The 24,428-nt window shown below is 35.5% G+C and overlaps 1 protein-coding gene across 3 annotated transcripts in view; it reads left to right on the top strand.

Moving 5' to 3' along the window:
• Positions 1 to 24,428, top strand: part of LOC145268769 (uncharacterized) — a 319,098-nt gene that overhangs the window by 114,655 nt on the left and 180,015 nt on the right. For all 3 annotated transcript variants that reach the window (XM_080124371.1, XM_080124370.1, XM_080124369.1), the window contains exon 10: positions 7,947 to 8,000. In XM_080124371.1, coding sequence (XP_079980497.1) covers positions 7,947 to 8,000 — 54 coding nt within the window. The remainder of the gene's footprint in view (positions 1 to 7,946; positions 8,001 to 24,428) is intronic.

Raw genomic sequence — 24,428 nt, 5'->3', positions numbered from 1 at the left:
AACAGCAATAAAAAAGTTGTAATTGATGAAACAGCAATAAAAAAGTTGTAATTGATGAAACAGCAATAAAAAAGTTGTAATTGATGAAACAGCAATAAAAAAGTTGTAATTGATGAAACAGCAATGAAAAAGTTGTAATTGATGAAACAGCAATGAAAAAGTTGTAATTGATGAAACAGCAATAAAAAAGTTGTAATTGATGAAACAGCAATAAAAAAGTTGTAATTGATGAAACAGCAATAAAAAAGTTGTAATTGATGAAACAGCAATAAAAAAGTTGTAATTGATGAAACAGCAATGAAAAAGTTGTAATTGATGAAACAGCAATGAAAAAGTTGTAATTGATGAAACAGCAATAAAAAAGTTGTAATTGATGAAACAGCAATAAAAAAGTTGTAATTGATGAAACAGCAATAAAAAAGTTGTAATTGATGAAACAGCAATGAAAAAGTTGTAATTGATGAAACAGCAATGAAAAAGTTGTAATTGATGAAACAGCAATAAAAAAGTTGTAATTGATGAAACAGCAATGAAAAAGTTGTAATTGATGAAACAGCAATAAAAAAGTTGTAATTGATGAAACAGCAATGAAAAAGTTGTAATTGATGAAACAGCAATGAAAAAGTTGTAATTGATGAAACAGCAATAAAAAAGTTGTAATTGATGAAACAGCAATAAAAAAGTTGTAATTGATGAAACAGCAATGAAAAAGTTGTAATTGATGAAACAGCAATAAAAAAGTTGTAATTGATGAAACAGCAATAAAAAAGTTGTAATTGATGAAAAAGCAATAAAAAAGTTGTAATTGATGAAACAGCAATGAAAAAGTTGTAATTGATGAAACAGCAATGAAAAAGTTGTAATTGATGAAACAACAATAAAAAAGTTGTAATTGATGAAACAGCAATGAAAAAGTTGTAATTGATGAAACAGCAATAAAAAAGTTGTAATTGATGAAACAGCAATAAAAAAGTTGTAATTGATGAAACAGCAATAAAAAAGTTGTAATTGATGAAACAGCAATAAAAAAGTTGTAATTGATGAAACAGCAATGAAAAAGTTGTAATTGATGAAGCAGCAATGAAAAAGTTGTAATTGATGAAACAGCAATAAAAAAGTTGTAATTGATGAAACAGCAATGAAAAAGTTGTAATTGATGAAACAGCAATGAAAAAGTTGTAATTGATGAAACAGCAATAAAAAAGTTGTAATTGATGAAACAGCAATAAAAAAGTTGTAATTGATGAAACAGCAATAAAAAAGTTGTAATTGATGAAACAGCAATGAAAAAGTTGTAATTGATGAAGCAGCAATGAAAAAGTTGTAATTGATGAAACAGCAATAAAAAAGTTGTAATTGATGAAACAGCAATAAAAAAGTTGTAATTGATGAAACAGCAATAAAAAAGTTGTAATTGATGAAACAGCAATAAAAAAGTTGTAATTGATGAAACAGCAATGAAAAAGTTGTAATTGATGAAACAGCAATAAAAAAGTTGTAATTGATGAAACAGCAATAAAAAAGTTGTAATTGATGAAGCAGCAATGAAAAAGTTGTAATTGATGAAACAGCAATGAAAAAGTTGTAATTGATGAAACAGCAATAAAAAAGTTGTAATTGATGAAACAGCAATAAAAAAGTTGTATTTGATGAAACAGCAATAAAAAAGTTGTAATTGATGAAACAGCAATAAAAAAGTTGTAATTGATGAAACAGCAATGAAAAAGTTGTAATTGATGAAGCAGCAATGAAAAAGTTGTAATTGATGAAACAACAATAAAAAAGTTGTAATTGATGAAACAGCAATAAAAAAGTTGTAATTGATGAAGCAGCAATGAAAAAGTTGTAATTGATGAAACAGCAATAAAAAAGTTGTAATTGATGAAACAGCAATAAAAAAGTTGTAATTGATGAAACAGCAATAAAAAAGTTGTAATTGATGAAGCAGCAATGAAAAAGTTGTAATTGATGAAACAGCAATAAAAAAGTTGTAATTGATGAAACAGCAATGAAAAAGTTGTAATTGATGAAGCTGCAATGAAAAAGTTGTAATTGATGAAACAGCAATGAAAAAGTTGTAATTGATGAAACAGCAATAAAAAAGTTGTAATTGATGAAACAGCAATAAAAAAGTTGTAATTGATGAAACAGCAATAAAAAAGTTGTAATTGATGAAACAGCAATAAAAAAGTTGTAATTGATGAAATAGCAATGAAAAAGTTGTAATTGATGAAGCAGCAATGAAAAAGTTGTAATTGATGAAACAGCAATAAAAAAGTTGTAATTGATGAAACAGCAATAAAAAAGTTGTAATTGATGAAACAGCAATGAAAAAGTTGTAATTGATGAAGCAGCAATGAAAAAGTTGTAATTGATGAAACAGCAATAAAAAAGTTGTAATTGATGAAACAGCAATAAAAAAGTTGTAATTGATGAAACAGCAATGAAAAAGTTGTAATTGATGAAACAGCAATGAAAAAGTTGTAATTGATGAAACAGCAATAAAAAAGTTGTAATTGATGAAACAGCAATAAAAAAGTTGTAATTGATGAAACAGCAATAAAAAAGTTGTAATTGATGAAACAGCAATGAAAAAGTTGTAATTGATGAAGCAGCAATGAAAAAGTTGTAATTGATGAAACAGCAATAAAAAAGTTGTAATTGATGAAACAGCAATGAAAAAGTTGTAATTGATGAAACAGCAATGAAAAAAGTTGGAGGAAAAAAAAGGAAAAAGAAGAAAAGATGGAAAAAAGAAAAAGAAAAGGAAAATACATTTTAATAAAAAAAGAAAATTTGTTTAAAATATTAAACAAGCGCCAACAAAACATAAAAGAAGAGATGTTGCAAACCTGTCGTTATTTTCATGGCAGGTGCTCGACTGAGCTTCAATCTGTGCCCCCCCCCCGAAAACATTCAAAACATTCGCAGCAAAAACTCGTCTAACTACCACAACTGTCAATAATTTCCCTTGCTATCTTTTTGCACCTAAAATTAAACGAAATTCTAAGAGCAAAGTTTCTTTCCTTAAACTGTCCGTCTGTGAAACATAATACTGTGGGGCTGCTTCCCAGCTAACTATAACATGGTTCACACTTTTTTCAATGACCATGCCTTATTTATTTATTTATTTATTTGACATTTTCCACGAACATTAGTCATGGTGAAAGTAAATTTTTCACTCATGAAGGGGGACTCACATGCTTGAGGTTTTCTGAGACTCGCTTCAGACAAGGCATGAAACTACTTGAAAAGAGCAAAAAAAAAAAAGACGATTAATGCAAAGTAATGGCCTTAGTCTTGAAAATACTAAAATCATAGAAGGAAAGCAATCAGCGAGAAAAGAGTTCAACAAACTTACAGTTCTTGGAAAGAATTTACTGAAATAAGAAGAATAGCGAACTGATTAATGTCACTGGACCCACTTGTCAGATGAACTGGAATAAAATATGCAGGAAATAAATGAGACAATTTTGAAGAAAACGTGCTATAATACTTAAAGAAGAGACTGAAACTAACAACATCACATGAAAGAGAGAGAGAGAGAGAGAGAGAGAGAGAGAGAGAGAGAAAGAGAGAGAGAGAAAGAGAGAGAGAGAGGGATCACAGAGAAGAAGAAGAAGAAGAAGAAGAAGAAAAAGAAGAAGAAGAAGAAGAAGAAAGGGTGTAGCTAATCAAATTACGCGTGTACGTCTCAACTTTATCCAGAATCCTCAAAAAGGATTAAGATTCATCAAACCAAATATGGCAACAGTACTCCATACTAGTGATGCGACGATTCCAATATTTTTCCGTATTCCAATACAATTACCGGTTCTGATTCTTTTTAAATTTCCAAGACTTGTTTTGCATGTGTGCATGTGTGTGTGTGGTGGAGTTGGATTATCGCAAAAACCCATGTAATACGTGCATATATTTTTGCAAATGCTAAAATACACTAGCTATATATAAACTTTAGTTTTACGAGGAAAATAAATTTTTATGTAAAAATAAAGAAATAAAAACAATAAAAGAATCGTTTTGGGCATCGGAAACAAATTTTTCTGATTCCAACACTTTTATTACACTTGCCTTATTCGTTAATCTTCATAATATTTTTTGACTTTTGTTAAATACCACTTGTATATTTGCATTCCTCGTTCATTTTTTCTATCATTTAAAAAGTATCACATTTTTTTTATTACAATCACACTTGCATTATTTTGTCGCTTTAGTACTAACGTCACTGCTCGAAACTAGTAATGGTCTGTTTGCATTTCTTCTCTGTAGTGTAAAAGAAAATATTGTATTACCTTTAGGGACAAGGAATGTTTGAGCCTGGAGAAAATGGACTAGATAAGAATGAACAAAACATTTTTTTCGATGTAAATTATTTTCAAAGTCTCATAATTCTCAACCAAGTACTGAAGCAGTCGAGAGCCAAATCAATGCATGGTGACTTAATCGTGAGGTGATTCTGGCGAACGCTAAAAAGAAAATGTTTCTAATTGCTACAGTTTTTCTTTTTCAGCCTCGTTGAAATTCACTTTCCTCCTCACTCCCCAAAGAAAGTTTTCGCAGAAATGTGTGAACTAAAAATATTTCAACCAATAAAAAGTGTTTCAAGCCCTCAAAAGTAACACATACATGTTAAAATAATAAGTCAGTGCGAACTTATTAATTCTTATAAGGTTGCAGTAACAAAATCAGTTTTCTGCGAAACAACACCTGCGGGTAACACATGAAGGCACCCAAGAATCTCGCTTAGCAATACCCCCTCATACCTTTTGGACGGAGGGATGCAAGGCACAAAAGAAAATTACTTAATAACGCATGTACTAGCCTTCATCAACTTGCACACATCTATACACACATTAACATAAACAAGGTAAACCAACGCACACACATACACAATGCAACACTGCCAAATACTCACATACACATATTACTTACATATGCACATTATTCACACTATGAACATTTTGGACTCGTGACTACGAACCCAATTTTTTCACGAAACATGTATTTGCATATTCTTATCTCTTATAAAAAAAATTTTATTCTAAAATTTCACTTTCCCCCCAAATTTTAATTTAAGAAATTTTACGTTTATGTTTTAGGTAGCACTTGCTACCTGATGACCCTTCTATTCTCTCGATGTTTTATGGTTCTTGGCAATATCAATAAGACGCTATTGTCGCCAAAAATGGCTGCTACCAAGGTAAGGAACCACTCCACACTATCTCGTGTTGTGGCGAGATGCATACTGGTTTCTCTCACTAAAGAAAAAAGCTGTCAGACAAAAGGTATTCTTCCACTCGCATATGCAGTTAGTGAAACCGTTTGACTTTTGGGTGCTGATATCAACCACAGATGTTCATCCGCTGATCTCTCCCCAACATTTAATCACCGCTTTCTTATTTCAATATAGAATGGGGAAAGAGGTGATAGACAACATCAGTATGTCTATAAGTTTAACCATGACTGGTTTGAGTTATAACTCGGCTAATATTTTCATGCACTAACTTGAAAAAAAAATGACATAATATTTTAAGCAAGTAGGTTTCATGGGGACATGTTGTGTATATTCATAATATGTTCAACCAATCAAAATCGTTTCAAACCCCCAAAACGAGCCAGTGTATGTGAAAATAGTAAGCTGAATCGAACTTAAAAACTCATATAAAGCTAGGAAATAAACAATCAAGAGACAAAGATTTCACTATCTGGCCACATCGAACAAAACCCCAAGAACATATTCTCTACAACCTACTCCTCTGTGTCTTTAGTCACAGGCAACGCGGCGAAATGAACTCAATGACTTACATATAAGCCTTCTCCATCTCACGTACACATTCTTACACACTAACACTAGTCAGATGAATTGAGACAAATTGCTACCCACAGCTCTACATGCAGCAAAAAGAATAAAGTAAATCAACGCACACATATACACAATGCCACGCTGTCAAACACTCACATACATATATAACTTACACACACTGCGTAAACATTTAGCCTCGGACTATTATTCACTCAACTTTCTTTATCTAAACACGAATTTTCATAAATGAAAATTTTCATGATTGAAAACAACTTTTATATTCTTATTTCTTGTATAAAAATGTTGTGTTATCAAATTTTGTTTTTCTTAATTTTCATTTACAAAACTGATTATATTTTAGGTAGCACTTATGTTATATGAGGTCATATGTTATATGAGGTCATATGTTATATGAGGTCATATGTTATATGAGGTCATATGTTATGTGAGGGCTATAGAAAGTTCGTTGTGGATGTATATACATTCAAGTACAGTTCATGATGGAGAAATAACATGCGACACAGTTGTTTTACAGAGACGAACATTTTTATCTGGTACAATATTAGACAAAGGGACACATATCTTCTTGAATAGTTATAACTTGCAACGAATAGTTATTTGACGTGCTCTTGTAATTACCCTGACAAAATACTTCATTATTAATAAAGCCAACCTTCTCTCATTGACGGTTCCTAACTCTGCATCTCTAACTAATAGACTACTGCCTGGTCTCTCCCGTGTATATAAAATCCTTTTTTTGTTGGTTTGATTACTTGGAGGTCAGATTATGATGAGTCATTATTGTTCAGGTCCTCCCATTGTTTTCATAACTAAAAACCAAAATCTCTCATCAACAAATCTTTTATTATTAAATGTCTATTGAATGTCTAACCGTAAATATGCTTTTCCATACATTCTTTTTAATATTGAAACATTTTTCTCAATATATTCCTTTTTGTTATCGAAATATTTTCTATTAAATAAACATTGAGAATCACACCCATTTTTGCTTCAATTAGGGCATCCAGCGTTTTCTGCGACACCAATATTCAAATTGGTGTGGTTCTTCGCTATACTCAAAGACATTATCGCCATGACTTCTCTCACTAAAAAAAAAAGAAAAAAAAAGAAAAAAAAGAAAAGAAAAAAAACAAGAAAAAAAAGAAAAAAAAAGAAAAAAAGAAGAAAAAAAGGAAAAAAAGGAAAAAAAAAGAAAAAAAAGAAAAAAAAAAGGAAAAAAAAAGAAAATGCTGTCAGTTAAAAGGCACCATTCCACTCACACACACGGGAATAAATCTATAAATTTCATCTTTACTGGTTTTCGAAAATATGACTTCAAGAATATATTTTCATGCACCTATTTGAAAAAAAGATTTTAATGTAATTTTATGAAGTCTGACACAAGGCTGCTCAATATGATGTACATTCTAAGCTCACTTGCCACGGTCCCCCCAAACTCCATGAGCAAATTGCAGCATTTAACCGAGTCTACACAGTACAATGTGTAATGGCTAGGGCTATGACAAGAGAACATTATTTTCATTATTTTGACTCTCGAGTATATATCAGTTAATATCTTTTATGTTTTTAGATAGAGTGATGTGATTCTCGATTGATTAACTGTGTCGGATATATACTAGAGAGGCAAAATAATAACAATATTCTATTGTCATAGCTCTAGTAATGACTGAATCGCAAAGTGATTCGAATGAAAACTAAAAAACAAATGGATCTAATAAGTTACTCTCTTTCTTTCTTTCTTTCTCTCTCTCCCTCTCTTTCTCTCTCTCTCTCTCTCCCTCAGTCTGTCTGTCTGTCTGTCTCTCTCTCTCCTTCATTTATTTCCATTTTTCTATGCATGTTCATATATCAATACTTTTCTTCAGCTATGACATAACTTTTATACCTAATTTATAATAAATATCGGTGTGGCAATACTTAAAGACGTTATCGTCCAAAATAGTCTCTGACAAGGCCGCACAAACGTACATTTGAATCTCATTATGCCATAAACTTGAGGAAACTTTTACATGTACTATTTTACATCTTTTTATGTTAAATTTGAATGTACAGTATGCCAATATATTCGAATCCGTTAAAATCATTCCTTTAAAAAAAAAATGTTTTCCTTATTTTGTTTTAGGCCGATGTGGAGGAAATGCTACGTAATGTCATAGCGTCAAAGCAAATACGAAAAGTGAGTAGTTCTTATTCTTGTACACTCGTTTTTCAAGTCATCTAAACATTGCCTTCAGCAATCTAAATATTGCATTCAGCCATCTAAACATTGCATGCAGTCATCACAACATTGCATTCAGCCAACTAAACATTGCATTCGGTCATCTATACATTGCATTCAGCCATCTAAACATTGCATTCAGCCATCTAAACATTGCATTCAGCCATCTAAGCATTGCATTAAGCAACCTAAACATTGCATTCAGCCATCTAAGCATTGAATTCAACCATCTAAGCATTACATTCAGCCATCTAAGCATTACATTCAGAAAATCTAAACATTGCATTCAGCGATCTAAACATTGCATTCAGCAATCTAACCATTGCATTAAGTCATCTAAACATTGCATTCAGCAATCTAAGTATTGCATTCAGACATCTAAACATTGCATTCACTCACCTAAACATTGCATTCAACTATCTAAGCATTGCATTCAGCTATCCAAACATTGTATTAAGCTATCTAAGTATTGCATTCAGCCATCTAAACATTGCATTCAGCCATAAAAACATTGCATTCAGCCAAATAAACATTGCATTCAACCATCTAAGCATTGCATTCAGCAATCAAAACATTGCATTCAGTCATTTAAACATTGCACTCACCCATCTAAGCATTTCATTAAGCCATCTAAGCATTGTATTCAGCCATCTAAACATTGCATTCAGCTATCTAAATATTGCACTCACCAATCTAAGCATTTCATTCAGAAATCTAAGCATTGCATTCAGCCATCTAAACATTGACTTCAGCTATCTACGTATTGCATTCAGCAATCTAAAGATTGCATTCAGTCATCTAAACATTGCATTCAGCAATCTAAGTATTGAATTCCGTCATCTAAACATTGCATTCAGCCATCTAAACATTGCATTCAGCAATCTAAACATTGCATTCAGTCATCTAAACATTCCATGCAGCAATCTAAGCATTGAATTAAGCCACCTAAGAATTGTCTTCAGCCACCTAAACATTACATTAAGCAATCTAAGCAATGCATTCAGCAATCTAAACATTGCATTCAGCCATCTAAACATTGCATTCAGCAATCTTAGCATTGCATCTATCCATCTAAGCATTGCATTAAGCCATCTTAACATTGCAGTCAGCCATCAAAACATTGCATTCAGCCATCTAAGCATTGCATTCAGTCATCTAAGCATTGCAGTCAGTCATCTAAACATTGCATTCAGTCATCTAAGAATGATATTCAGTCATCTAAACATTGAATTCAGCCATCTAATCATAGAATTCAGCAATGTAAGCATTGCATTCAGCCATCTAAACATTATATTCAGTCATCTAAACATTCCATTCAGTCCCCTTAACATTGCATTCAGCCATCAGAACATTGCATTAAGCAATCCAAGCATTACATTCAGCAGTCTAAACATTGCATTCAGCCATCCAAACATTGTATTCAGCCATCCAAACATTGCATTCAGTCATCTAAACATTCCATTCAGCCACCTAAGCATTGCATGTAGATTAGATTCAGCAATCTTAACATTGCATTCAGTCATGTAAACATTGCATTCAGTCATCTGAACATTGCATCTAAGCTTTGCATTCAGCAATCTAAGCATTGCATTCAATCATCTAAGCATTGCATTCAGTCATCTAAACATTGATTTCAGCCATCTAAGCATTGCATTCGTCCCTCTAAGCATTGCATTAAGCCATCGCAGCTTTGCATTAAGTCATCTAAGCATTGCATTCAGCATCTAAACATTGCATTAAGCCATGTAAGCATTGCATTCAGCCATTTAAGCATTGCATTCAGCTATCCAAACATTGTATTCAGCAATCTTAGTATTCAGCAATATAAACATTGCATTTAGCCATCTAAACATTGCATTCAGCCATATAAACATTGTATTCAGCGATCTAAGTATTGCATTCAGCAATCTAAACATTGCATTCAGCCATCTAAGCATTGCGTTCAGTCATCTAAACATTGCATTAAGTCAGCTAAACATTGCATTCAGCATCTAAACATTGAATTCAGCCATTTAAACATTGCATTCAGCAATCTAAGCATTGAATTCCGTAATCTAAACATTGCATTCAGGAATCTAAACATTGCATTCAGCAATCTAAACATTGCATTCAGCTATCTAAGCATTGCATTCAGCAATCTAAGCATTAAATGCAGTCATCTAAACATTGCACTCACCCATCTAAGCATTGCATTCAGCCATCTAAACATTGCATTCAGCCATCAAAACATTGCATTCAGCTATCTAAGCATTGCATTCAGCAATCTAAGCATTGAATGCAGTCATCTAAACATTGCACTCACCCATCTAAGTATTGCCTTAAGCCATCAAAACATTGCATTCAGAAATCTAAGCATTGAATGCAGTCATCTAAACATTGCACTCACCCATCTAAGTATAGCCTTCAGCCATCTAAGCATTGCATTAAGCCATCTAAACATTGCATTCAGCTATCTAAGTATTGCATTCAGTAATCTAAACATTGCATTCAGCTATCTAAGTATTGCATTAAGCATCTAAACATTGCATTCAGCAATCTAAGCATTGCATTCAGTCATCTAAACATTGCATTCAGTCATCTACACATTACATTCAGGAATCTAAACATTGCATTCAGCAATCTAAACATCGACTTCAGCAATCTAAGCATTAAACTCCGTCATCTAAACATTGCATTCAGCAATCTAAACATATCATTCAGCCATCTAAGCATTGCTATCAGCCATCTAAGCATTGCATTCAGTCATCTAAACATTGCAGTCAGCCATCTAAACATTGCATTCAGCAATCTAAGCATTGCATTCAGTCATCTAAACATTGCATTCAGTCATCTACACATTACATTCAGGAATCTAAACATTGCATTCAGCAATCTAAACATCGACTTCAGCAATCTAAGCATTAAATTCCGTCATCTAAACATTGCATTCAGCAATCTAAACATATCATTCAGCCATCTAAGCATTGCCATCAGCCATCTAAGCATTGCATTCAGTCATCTAAACATTGCAGTCAGCCATCTAAGCATTGCCATCAGCCATCTAAGCATTGCCATCAGTCATCTAAGCATTGCATTCAGTCATCGAAACATTTCATTAAGTCATCTAAATATTGTATTTAGTCAACTAAACATTGCATTCAGCCATCTAAACATTGCATTCAGCCATCTACACACTGCATTTAGCCATGTGAACATTACATTCAGTTATCAAAACATTGCATTCAGCTATCTAAGCATTGCATTAAGCCATCTAAACATATCATTCAGCCATCTAAACATTACTATCAGCCATCTAAGCATTGCATTCAGTCATCTAAACATTGCAGTCAGCCATCTAAACATTGCATTCAGCCATCTAAGCATTGCCATCTAAACATTGCATTCACTCATCTTAACATTACATTCAGTCACCTAAACATTGCATTCAGCCATCTAAGCAATGCATTCAGTCATCGAAAAATTTCATTAAGTCATCTAAATATTGTATTTAGTCAACTAAACATTGCATTCAGCTATCTAGGCATTCTATTCAGCCATCTAAGCATTGCATGCAGCAATCTAAGCATTACATTCAGCCATCTAAACATTGCATTCAGTCATCTAAGAATTGCATTAAGCAATCTAATCATTGCATTCGACCATGTAAGCATTGCATTTAACCATCTAAAAATTGCATTCAGTCATCTAACCATTGCGCTCAGCCATCTAAGCATTGCATGAGGCCATCTAAGCATTGCATTAAGCCATCTAAACATTGCATTCAGCTATCTAAGTATTGCATTAAGCAATCTAAACATTGCATTCAGTCATCTAAACATTGCATTCAGCCATCTAAGCATTAAATTTAGCCACCTAAATATTGCATTCAGCTATCTAAACATTGCATTCAGCAATCTAAGCCTTGCATTCAGTAATCTAAACATTGCATTCAGCAATCTCAACATTGCATTCAGTCCTCTAAACATTGCATTCAGTAATCTAAGCATTGCATTCAGTCACCTAAACATTGCATTCAGTCATCTAAAAATTTCATTCAGCCATCTAAGCATTGCATTCCATCATCTTAGCATTGCATTCAGCCATCTAAACATTGCATAAAGTTATCCAAGCATTGCATTCAGCATTTAAATATTGCATTCAGCTATCTAAACATTGCATTCAGCTATCTAAACATTGCATTTAGCAATCTAAGCAATGCATTCAGTCATCTAAACATTGATTAAGCCATCTAAGCATTGCATTCAGCCATCTAAGCATTGCATTCAGCAATCTAAACATTGCATTCAGTCATTTAAACATTGCATTCAGCCATCTAAGCATTGCATTCAGCCATCTAAGCATTGCATTCAGCCATCTAAGCATTGCATTCAGCAATCTGAACATTGAATTCAGTCACTTAAACATTGCATTCAGCCATCTAAGCATTGCATTGAGACATCTAAACATTGCATTCAGCAATCTTAGTGTAACAGAAGTAGCAATAACTAACATGAGGGGGAAAAGAGCTTACCTCGGGTACGTCTGTTGTGTCACCGGTTGGGGGGAAAAGAGAATTCCAAGATGGCGTCCGGGATTTTTTATTAGCGTTTACCCCATGCAACTCTCGGAAAATCACGTTTCTTTCTCATGTGATTATGCAAATGGATAATTCTCGGCCACTATAAAAGCAGGAGGCTAGAGATGAGTCGGCAGTGTCCTGCAAATTGTGTATGTGGGTGTTTCTGGCGATTGGAGTGTGTCTTCTTTTACCACGGTTATCACGGACAGAAACTCCCTCTCTTCTGGAGGTGGGCGATATTGACTATTTTGAAGTTGTACTGTTGCTGACAGAACATTTATTTTTTTTTTGCCTACTACATTTTTGTTTCAAGCTATTTCGGCCCGAATATCGCGAAGGTGCGGATAAGCAGTGATATTATCAAGCCGTTCTCTGGCGAGGGAGACGTTGTAGCATGGCTGAAAAAAGTGAGAAGTTGTACTGTTACTGACAGAACATTTATTTATTTGTTTTTGTCTACTACATTCTTGTTTCACTTAGCATAGCATTCAGTCATCTAAACATTGCATTCAGTCATCTAAACATTGCATTCAGTCATCTATTCATTGCATTCAGCCATCTAAACATTGCATTCAGTCATCTAAACATTGCATTCAGTGATCTAAACATTGCATTCTGCCATATAAGCATTGCATTAAGCAATCTAAACATTGTATTCATCCATCTTTGCATTGAATTCAGTCATCTAAACATTGCAATTAGCCATCTAACCATTGCATTCTACCATCTAAGCATTGCATTCAGTCATCTAAAAAATGCATTTAGTCATCTACACTTTGTATCCAGTCATCTAAACATTTAATTTTGCTAAGCATTGCATTCAGCTATCTTAACATTAAATTCAGTCATTTTAGCATTGCATTCAGCCATCTAAGCATTGCATTCAGCCATCTAACCATTGCATTCAGCCATCTAAGCACTGCATTCGGTCATCGAAACATTTCATTCAGTCATCTAAATATTGTATTTAGTCAACTAAACATTGCATTCAGCCATCGTAGCATTCTATTCAGCCATCTAAGCATTTCATTCAGCCATCTAAGCATTACATTCAGCCATCTAAACATTGCATTCAGTCATCTAAACATTGCATTCAGCAATCAAATCATTGCATTCGACCATGTAAGCATTGCATTCAGTCATCTAAAAATTGCATTCAGTCATCTAAACATTGCATTCAGAAATCTAAGCTTTGCATTCAGTCATCTAAAAATTGATTTCAGCCATCTAAGCATTGCATTAAGCCATCTAAGCATTGCATTAAGCCATCTAAACATTGCATTCAGCTATCTAAGTATTGCATTAAGCAATCTAAACATTGCATTCAGTCATCTAAACATTGCATTCAGTCATATAAACACTGCATCTAAGCTTTGCATTCAGCAATCTAAACATTGCATTCAGACATCTAAACATTGCAGTCAGCCATCTAAACATTGCATTCCGTCATCTAAACATTGCATTCAGCCATATAAACATCGCATTCAGCCATCTAAGCATTAAATTTAGCCACCTAAATATTGCATTTAGCCATCTAAACATTGCATTCAGCCATCTAAACCTTGCATTCAGTCATCTAAACATTGCATTCAGCAATCTCAACATTGCATTCAGTCCTCTAAACATTGCATTCAGTAATCTAAGCATTGCATTCAGTCACCTAAACATTGCATTCAGTCATCTAAAAATTTCATTCAGCCATCTAAGCATTGCATTCAGACATCTAAACATTGCATTAAGTTATCCAAGCATTGCATTCAGCATTTAAATATTGCATTCAGCTATCTAAACATTGGATTCAGTGATCTAAGCATTGCATTCAGCCATTTAATATTGCATTGAGCAATCTAAGTATTGCATTCAGCCATCTAAGCATTGCATTCAGCTATCTAAGCATTTCATTCAGCCATCTAAGCATTGCATTCAGCCATGTAAACATTGCATTCAGCCATCTAACATTGCATTGAGCAATCTAAGCATTGCATTCAGCCATCTACACATTGCATTCAGCCATCTAAGCATTGTATTCCTGTAGAGTCAAAGAAAATTAAGGGAGGAAGCGCCCACGTGTCTGCGCGTCATGCCTTACCTTGGAACGCTCCTACGGTGTGCATACGTGCATGGCTGAAACATGAAAGAAATTCCAAAATGGCGCCGTCCTCATCTTGTAGATTGTCCGATCATCACTGGGCCCCACGTGACCGTTCTTTGGCTGCTGATTGGCGGAGGACGAACGCCGGAAGGATAAAGGGAGTGTGTTTGGAACATGGGGGTGTCTTTTCTAGGATCGGCGTCAGTGTGATCGTATCGGTGAACTGCTGCAGCTTTAAGAGTACCTTAGTGTGTGTGTGATTTTTTGGGACTTGCTCGTCTGCTGACTTTACAGGACTTTCTTTTCTGCTGATTCTACAGGACCTGCCCTTCTGTAGAACTTGGAACAAAACTTCAAGCCTCTTTTTCCTTGCACACGTAGTCGCCTAAAAAGGTAGAATCCGACTTACTTGTGAAACGGCTTTAATTCCGCCATCTAAACATTGCATTAAGTCATCTAAACATTGCATTAAGCCATCTAAACATTTCATTAAGCCATCTTAACATTGCATTCCGCCATCTAAGCATTGCATTCAGCCATCTAAACATTGAATTCGGTCATCTAAACATTGCATTCAGTAATCTAAACATTGCATTCAGCCATCTAAACATTGCATTCAGCCACCTAAGCATTGCATTCAGTCATCTAAAAATTGCATTCAGCCAACTAAGCATTGCATTAAGCCATCTAAGCATTGCATTAAGCCATCTAAACATTGCATCTAGTCATCTGAACATTGCATTCAGTAATCTAAGCATTGCATTTAGTCATCGTAACATTGCATTCAGCTATCAAAGCATTGCATTCAGTCATCTAAGAATTGCATTCAGCCATCTAAACATTGCATTCAGCAATCTAAGCATTGCATTTAGTCATCTAAGTATTGAATTGTGCCATCTAAACATTGCATTCAGCAATCTAAGCATTGCATTCAGTCATCTTAGCATTGAATTCAGGCATCTAAACATTGCCTTCAGCAATCTAAACATTGGATTCAGTCATCTAAACATTGCATTCAGTCATCGAAGCATTGCATTGAGCCATCTTAGCATTGCATTCAGCAATCTTAACATTGACCTCAGTAATCTAAACATTGCATTCAGCCATCTAAGCATTGCATTCAGTCATCTAAACATTGCATTCAGCTATCTAAACATTGCATTAAGCCATCTAAGCATTGAATTCAGTCATCTAAACATTGCATTCAGCAATCAAAGCATTGCATTCAGTCATCTAAGCATTACATTCAGCCATCTAAACCTTGCATGCAGCTATCTAATCATTGCATCCAGCAATCTAAGCATTGCACTCAGTCATCTAAACAATGCATTCTGTCATCTGAACGTTGCATTCAGCCATCTAAGCGTTGACTTCAGCCATCTAAACATTTCATTCATCCATCTAAGCATTACATTCAGCCATCTAAACATTGCATTCAGCCATCTAAACATTGCATTCAGCAATCTAAGCATTGCATTCAGTCATCTTAGCATTGAATTAAGCCATCTAAACATTGCCTTCAGCAATCTAAACATTGGATTCAGTCATCTAAACATTGCATTCAGTCATCTAAGCATTGCATTGAGCCATTTTAGCATTGCATTTAGCCATCTTAACATTGACCTCAGTAATCTAAACATTGCATTCAGCCATCTAAGCATTACATTCAGCCATCTAAACATTGCATTCAGCAATCTAAACATTGCATTCAGTCATCTAAACATTGCATTCAGCCATCTAAACATTGCATTCAGCAATCTAAGCATTGCATTCAGTCATCTAAACATTGAATTATGCCATTTAAAAATTGCATTCAGCAACCTAACAGTGCATTCAGCCTTCTAAGCATCGCATTCAGCAATGGGAAGATTGCATTCAGTCATCTAAACATTGCATTCAGGTATCTAAGCATTGCATTCAGTCATCTAAACATTGCATTCAGTCATCCAGACATTGCATTCAGCCATCTAAGCATTGCATTCAGTCATCTAAACATTGCATTCAGTTATCTAAGCATTGAAGACAGTCATCTAAACATTGCATTCAGCCATCTAAACATTGCAGTCAGCAATCTATGCATCTCATTCAGTCATCTGAGCATTGCATTTAGCAATGTAAACATTGCATTCAGCCATCTAAGCATTGCATTCAGTCATCTAAGCATTGCATTCAGCCATCTAAGCATTGCATTCAGCCATCTAAACATTGCATTCAGCCATCTAAACATTACATTCTGCCATCTAAGCATTGCATTGAGCCATTTAAACATTGCATTCAGCCATCTAAACATTGCATTCAGCCATTTAAGCATTGCAGTCAGAGAACTTAACATTGCATTCAGCAATCTAACCATTACATTCAGCAAGCTAAACATTGAATTCAGCCATCTAAACATTGCATTCAGTCAGCTAAACATTGCATTCAGTCATCTAAACATTGCATTATATCATCTATGCATTGCATTCAGCGATCTAAACATTGCATTCAGCCATCTCATCATTGCATTCAGTCATCGGAACATTGCATTCAGCCATCTAAATATTGCATTCAGCCATCTAAGCATTGCATTAAGCCATCTAAACATTGCATTCACTCATCTAAACATTGCATTCAGTAATCTAAGCAGCGCATTCAGTCATCTAAGAATTGCATTCAGCAATCCAAGCATTACATTCAGTCATCAAAGCATTGCATTCAGAAACATTGAATTCAGCCATCTAAACATTGCATTCAGCCATCTAAGCATTGCATTCAGCCATCTAAACATGGCATTCGGCCATCTAAGAATTGCATTCAGTCATCTAAACATTGCATTCAGCCATGTAAACATTGCATTCAACCATCTAAGCATTGCATTCAGTAATCTAAACATTGCATTAAGCCATCCAAACATTGCATTCAGACATCTTAATATTGCATTCAGCCATCTTAACATTGAATGCAGCCATCTCAGCATTGCATTCAGCCATCTAAGCATTGCATTCAGCCATCTAAACATTGCATTCTGTAATCTGAACGTTGCATTCAGCCATCTAAACGTTGCATTCAGCAATCTAAACATGGCATTCTTTCATCTGAACGTTGCATTCAGCAATCTAAGCATTGTATTCAGCCATCTAAGCATTGCATTCAGCCATCTAAACATTGCATTCTGTAATCTGAACGTTGCATTCAGCCATCTAAGTGTTGCATTCAGCAATCTAAGCATTGGATTCTGTCATCTGAACGATTCATTCAGCAATCTAAGCATTGCATTCAGCCATCTAAACATTGCCTTCAGCAATTTAAACATTGGATTCAGTCATATAAACATTGCATTCAGTCATCTAAGCATTGCATTGAGCCATCTTAGCATTGCATTCCGCCATCTTAACATTGACCTCAGTAATCTAAACATTGCATTCAGCCATCTAAGCATTGCATTCAGCCATCTAAACATTTCATTAAGCCATCTTAACATTGCATTCCGACATCTAAGCATTGCATTCAGCCATCTAAACATTGAATTCGGTCATCTAAACATTGCATTTAGTCACTTAAACATTGCATTCAGCCATCTAAACATTGCATTCAGCCACCTAAGCTATACATTCAGTCATCTAAACATTGCATTCAGCCACCTAAGCATTGCATTTAGCCATCTAAGCATTGCATTAAGCCACCTAAACATTGCATTTAGTAATCTGAACATTGCATTCAGTAATCTAAGCATTGCATTCAGTCATCTAAACATAACATTCAGTTATCTAAGCATTGCAGACAGTCATCTAAAAATTGCATTCAGCCATCTAAACATTGCAGTCAGCAATCTACGCATTGCATTCAGTCATCTGAGCATTGCATTTAGCCATGTAAAAATTGCATTCAGCAATCTAAGCATTGCATTCAGTCATCTAAGCATTGTATTCAGCCATCTAAGCATTGCATTCATCCATCTAAACATTGCATTTAGCCATCTAAACATTGCATCCAGCCATTTAAGCATTGCAGTCAGCCAACTTTACATTGCTTTCAGCAATCTAACCATTACATTCAGCCATCTAAACATTGTATTCAGCAATTTAAACATTGCATTCAGTCAGCTAAATATTGCATTCAGTAATCTAAACATTGCAATATATTTATCTACGCATTGCATTCAGCCATCTAAACATTGTGATCAGCCATCTCATCATTGCATTCAGTCATCGGAACATTGCATTCAGCTATCTAAATATTGCATTCAGCCATTTAGGCATTGCATTAAGCCATCTAAACATTGCATTCACTCATCGAAACATTGCATTTAGTAATCTAAGCATTGCATTTAGTCATCTAAACATTACATTCAGCAATCTAAGCATTGCATTCAGTCATCTAAGCATTGCATTCAACAACCAAAGCATTGCATTCAGCAATCTAAACATTTCATGAAGCCATCTAAACATTGCATTCAGCCATCTAAGCATTGCATTCAGCCATCTAAACATTGCATTCTACCATCTAAGCATTGCATTGAGCCATTTAAGCATTGCATTCAGCCATCGAAACATTGCATTCAGCCATTTAAGCATTGCAGTCAGCAAACTTTACATTGCATTCAGCAATCTAACCATTACATTCAGCCATCTAAACATTGTATTAAGCCATCTAAACATTGCATTCAGTCATATAAGCATTGCATTCAGCAACCAAAGAATTGCATTCAGCAATCTAAACATTGCATTCGGCCATCTAAACATTGCATTCAGCCATCTAAGCATTGCATTCAGCCATCTAAACATTGCAGTCAGCCATCTAAGCATTGCATTCAGTCATCTAAACATTGCATTCAGCCATCTAAACATTGCATTCAACCATCTAAGCATTGCATTCAGCAATCTAAACATTGTCTGAGCAATCCAAACATTGCATTCAGACATCTTAACATTGTATTCAGCCATCTAAACATTGAATGCAGCCATCTCAGCATTGCATTCAGCCATCTAAGCATTGCATTCAGCCATCTAAACATTGCATTCTGTAATCTGAACGTTGCATTCAGGCATTTAAGCGTTGCATCCAGCAATCTAAACATTGCATTCTTTCATCTGAACGTTGCATTCAGCAATCTAAGCATTGCATTCAGCCATCTAAGCATTGCATTCAGCCATCTAAGCATTGCATTCAGCCATCTAAACATTGCATTCTGTAATCTGAACGTTGCATTCAGCCATCTAAGCGTTGCATTCAGCAATCTAAACATTGGATTCTGTCATCTAAACGTTGCCTTCAGCCATCTAAGCATTGCATTCAGCAATCTAAGCATGGCATTCTGTCATCTGAACGCTTCATTCAGCAATCTAAGCATTGCATTCAGCCATCTAAGCATTGCATTCAGCCAGCTAAACATTGCATTCAGCCATCTAAGCATTGCATTCAGTCATCTAAACATTGCATTCAGTCATCTAAACATTGCATTCAGCAATCTAAACATTGCATGCAGCCATCTAATCATTGCATTCAGCAATCTAAGCATTGCATTCAGCCATCTAAACAATGCATTCTGTCATCTGAACGTTGCATTCAGCCATCTAAGCGTTGAATTCAGCCATCTAAACATTTCATTCATCCATCTAAGTATTACATTCAGCCATCTAAACATTGCATTCAGCCATCTAAGCATTGCATTCAGTCATCTAAACATTGCATTCTATAATGTCGGGGGCTCCCGTCTCGCGGGTATCAAACAATACGAAAGAATAACAACGCAGTGATTAATATGTTAACAACAGCTCGGTCGCAGTCAGACTGGCGGCCAAAACATAGTTTATTGAAGAGCGCACATAACTAAGGGTAGATAACTCTTAGAGTTATGTTCCTTGATTGGGGACATCACATACCTTCCCATCTTGGTGGGACAACTTGTCTTATTTAAAATTTTTATTATTTCTTTTTATTTATTTATTTATCTTACATTATGAAGTCTTTGAATCTGGCGGGGGGCAGTCTTTTCCGAGATGGATTTCGTCTAGGTAACTGGGCAGCTATTTGTGTTTCGGGTATTTCCAGGTCTTCTGAGGTGTGTGGATTGTACTCACTTTCCCAGTCGGAATCAGAGTCAGGGTTTTCATTCCTAGGTTTTATGCGTTTTAGCAAAGAAAAGTTTCTAGTCATTTTGTGATTTCCTCTCTGCACCGTTATCATACTTCCCTTCATTTTTGTAATGGTATATGGCTTAGAATTGTATGGTGTTGACAGTTTGTTTTGTCTCTTCTCTCTGATCAAAACCATATCACCCAGGCTGAGAGTTATTGTTTTTGCCTTTCTATCAGCGTACCCCTTCATCTTCTCTTTTTCTTTGGAGTCATTTTCTTTTATTCTTTTATGTATCGGCCCTGTTACTGGGCTTTCGATACCATTTGGTATGCCGATGTTCATTTTTCGGCCTGTATAAGCTTCAAATGGTGATATTTTAGTGGTGGTATGGGGGTTGGCTCTATATTGCCTTAGGAAATGTGGTAACTGGGTCTTCCAGTTGTGGCCTTCCACCGTGGCTGCAAGAATGTATTTTTTTAGGGTGCGCATAAAACGCTCTACTTCACCATTTGCCTCTGGCCATAGAGGTGTAATGCGTCTATGTTTGAAACCTGCTTGTGCCGCTAAGTCTTTAAAGTCTTGTCCTTGAAATGGTGGACCGTTATCAGATTTTAGAATGGTTGGATATCCTTGTCTAGCAAAGATCATATTTAAACGGGGAATAACTGTACACGCAGCTATTGAGGGTATTACCTCCACCTCAGGGAATCGGCTGTAATCGTCGATTATGACTAACACATAGTCACCTGATGGGAACGGACCTGCAAAATCGACTGAGATTTCAGTCCATGGTGCAACTGGTAGTGGTGAGGAGTGTATGGGTTCGCGGCTCATGTGCCTTGGGTCTGTGGCTTGGCAGGGAATGCATCCATCTTATTAGTTGTTTGGTTTTGACCATGCCCTGGTGAGATTGATGGGCTAAATCGACGGATCTCTTCCTCAATATTGAGGGAATTACTCGAAGGACGAGACCATTGTGTGTTGAAATTTCATCCTTGAATAGGGAAAAACCTGACAGCTGGGGGTCATTCCATCGTCCATCTTTAACAGCACCCTTGACCTTTTGTAACTGGGGGTCCTGTTCTGTGGCTTGTTTGACTTCCTCAAGAGTTAAAGATTTTGGTATTGTATTCTTAGCTACATACCTTATGTAGGCTTCTGCTACATTGTCTTTAGATGGTATGTGTTGTGGGTGACGACTCAGTCCACAGGGTTTTGGTCATCTTTCCCGGGACGGTATACCAGGTTGTACTGGTAGGGCATGAGACGAAGACGCCAGCGTTCAATTCTTGTTGTTGTCGGTTTGAGACTTTTCATAATCCCAAGAAGAGGTCGATGGTCGGTGGTGATTTTGAATCTCGCTCCATATAAGTAGAGATGAAAATGTTCAGCTGCATATACCACGGCTAACATCTCTCTCTCAGTTTGAGAGTATCGTTGTTCTACATCTGTGAGGGCACGACTGGCATAACATAGCACCCCCCATCTTGTGTCAGAACTGCACCTAACCCAACTGGGCTTGCATCTACCAGGATGTCGGTGTCTTTCTTCGGGTCGAAGTATGCCATCACCTTAGCTCCAGTCAGAGCTTCCTTTAACTTGTTTGCAGCTGCTTCTTCCTCTGTCCATCTCCAGTTTGTATCTTTTTTTGTGATCCGTCTCAGTTGTTCACTAATAATGGCATAATGTGGAATAAATCGAGCCACATACTGTGTCATGCCCAAGAATGATCTGACTTCACTGATGTTCCTTGGAGATTTGCATTTTGTAATAGCAGAGATTTTCTATGGGTCAGGGGACACTCCATTCTCACTGAAAATGTGTCCGAAGAAAGTCAGTTTCTGTACAGAAAAAAGGCATTTTTCTTTGTTCAGCTTGGCTCCTACTTCTTGTAGACGTTTCAGGGTGTTCCTCAAGCTGATGTCATGAGATGACTGGTCACGTGCATATATTATTATGTCGTCTGATAAGTTTTTCACTCCAAGGCAGAGAGCTGTGTTCGAACGCCGGATAGGTAAGACGCATGTGCTGGTTGCTCCATGAAAGATTTTAACACGCCCTCTGCCGGACAATCTTCCAACTGCAGTACAACTGCACCTTTGTAAATATGTATTATCTTTTCATCTTACTATATTTGTTTTACCTTTACTTTCTGCGTTCGTGTTGTTATTGATACAGACACAACAATTATTTAATCTTAAAAACAAAAATAATTTTGAACAAGCTTATTATTTTTTTTTTCGCTAAGAAGTTAAGCATTTATTCATTCATCTTCTAGTGAGAAAAGTGACAGCTGTATAAAAAACATCTTTTCATACGAAAAAGCCGGTAGAAAATCTAAGGAAAACAAATAGAAGCCAAATTGTTAAGCTGAAAATGCATTTTCACAAAACGCTATTTGGATTTCTTTTGATAATTTTAATTACAATCTGAAAACGGAATGACATTTGCTTCATATTTCAATCGACACGGACTGTGCAAATGGAACCGATTTTAAAAAGATTCGTTTGCCCTTAAAAAAAAGTAGATACTGCTTAACATACCAAATTAATTCTTTATATATTGCATCAAAAATCATCAACTTTACAAATATTGAAGCAATAGGATTATAATCTAAACTAAAACCTCTTTTTCTCACAAAAGTTTCGAATATATAAATCTCGCAAGAAAAGAAGACAACTACTTTCACTAGTGGAGTTAACAATAACCGTGATGACTTCAAATCGTCCAAGTTGAACGATAACAACTTTGCAAAATCTATGATATAGTATCGAATGCGCTCGTAGAAATCAGAAAAAAGGTTCTTAATAAATAAGAGAATAGACCTGTTTTAATGCATCCACATGTCACAAAGGGCTGACAACGTTGTTAAGAATTGAGCAAAGCCAAGTGTCATATATTAGAGAAAATCTGGAAAAGAGAAATCTTAGAAAAGTAAATCATAAATTTAACAAATAATTTGTCTCCTAAACTGTGTTTCGTTTTTTTTTTTTTTTTTTTTTTTTTACACGGTGGTCACCACTTATCAAGGCCTGGAAGCCACTCAGGGATAAGGGTTATTGCAAGTACAGTACGTTAGTGTGGGGATTTAATGAAGTGTTTACTTAAGGGGAGCGGTTCATCAGGAATTTGTTTGCATTTTACTTGAAGACATCCAGGTTGTAATCAGGTGGGAAGCAGGCAGACGGAACAGAGTTCCACAGGCGTGCAGTTCTAAGAAAGAAGCTTTGTTCATGGAATCTACGTTTTGATTTAGGCACAGATAAAGAGTGGGGAAAATTTTTGACAGTGGATTCAGCTAGACGGGTGTTTTTCATAAAAGATTGGCGAGGGGGGGGACCAGAGATTGGAGCTCAGACGAGCACCTGCCATGGAAATAACGATAAAACAAAGACAGGCTCGCAACGTCTCTTCTGTAGGAGACAGGTTGCAAGGAAAAGAAAAGGGCATCCGCCACTAAGCAACAAAGTCTATTTTGTACTCTGTCAAGGCAGGATAGGCTGTTTTTAGCAGCTCCTGCCCAGATATGGCAGTAGTATTCCATCCTTGGTTGGTACATTCGTATAAAGATTGTAAATATAAAAATGAAATAAGGATCAAAATGGTAAAGTTGAAAATATCAGGATACTTAATCACTTGTAAAGGTAAGAACTTAATCACTTGAGTTGTGTCAGTGCGA

Source organism: Euprymna scolopes, chromosome 44 (assembly GCF_053919585.1).
Source record: "Euprymna scolopes isolate OS-2025 chromosome 44, ASM5391958v1, whole genome shotgun sequence".
In the NCBI taxonomy this organism is placed as follows: Eukaryota; Metazoa; Mollusca; class Cephalopoda; order Sepiida; family Sepiolidae; genus Euprymna; species Euprymna scolopes.
This window is presented reverse-complemented; position numbering and strand designations above follow the sequence as displayed.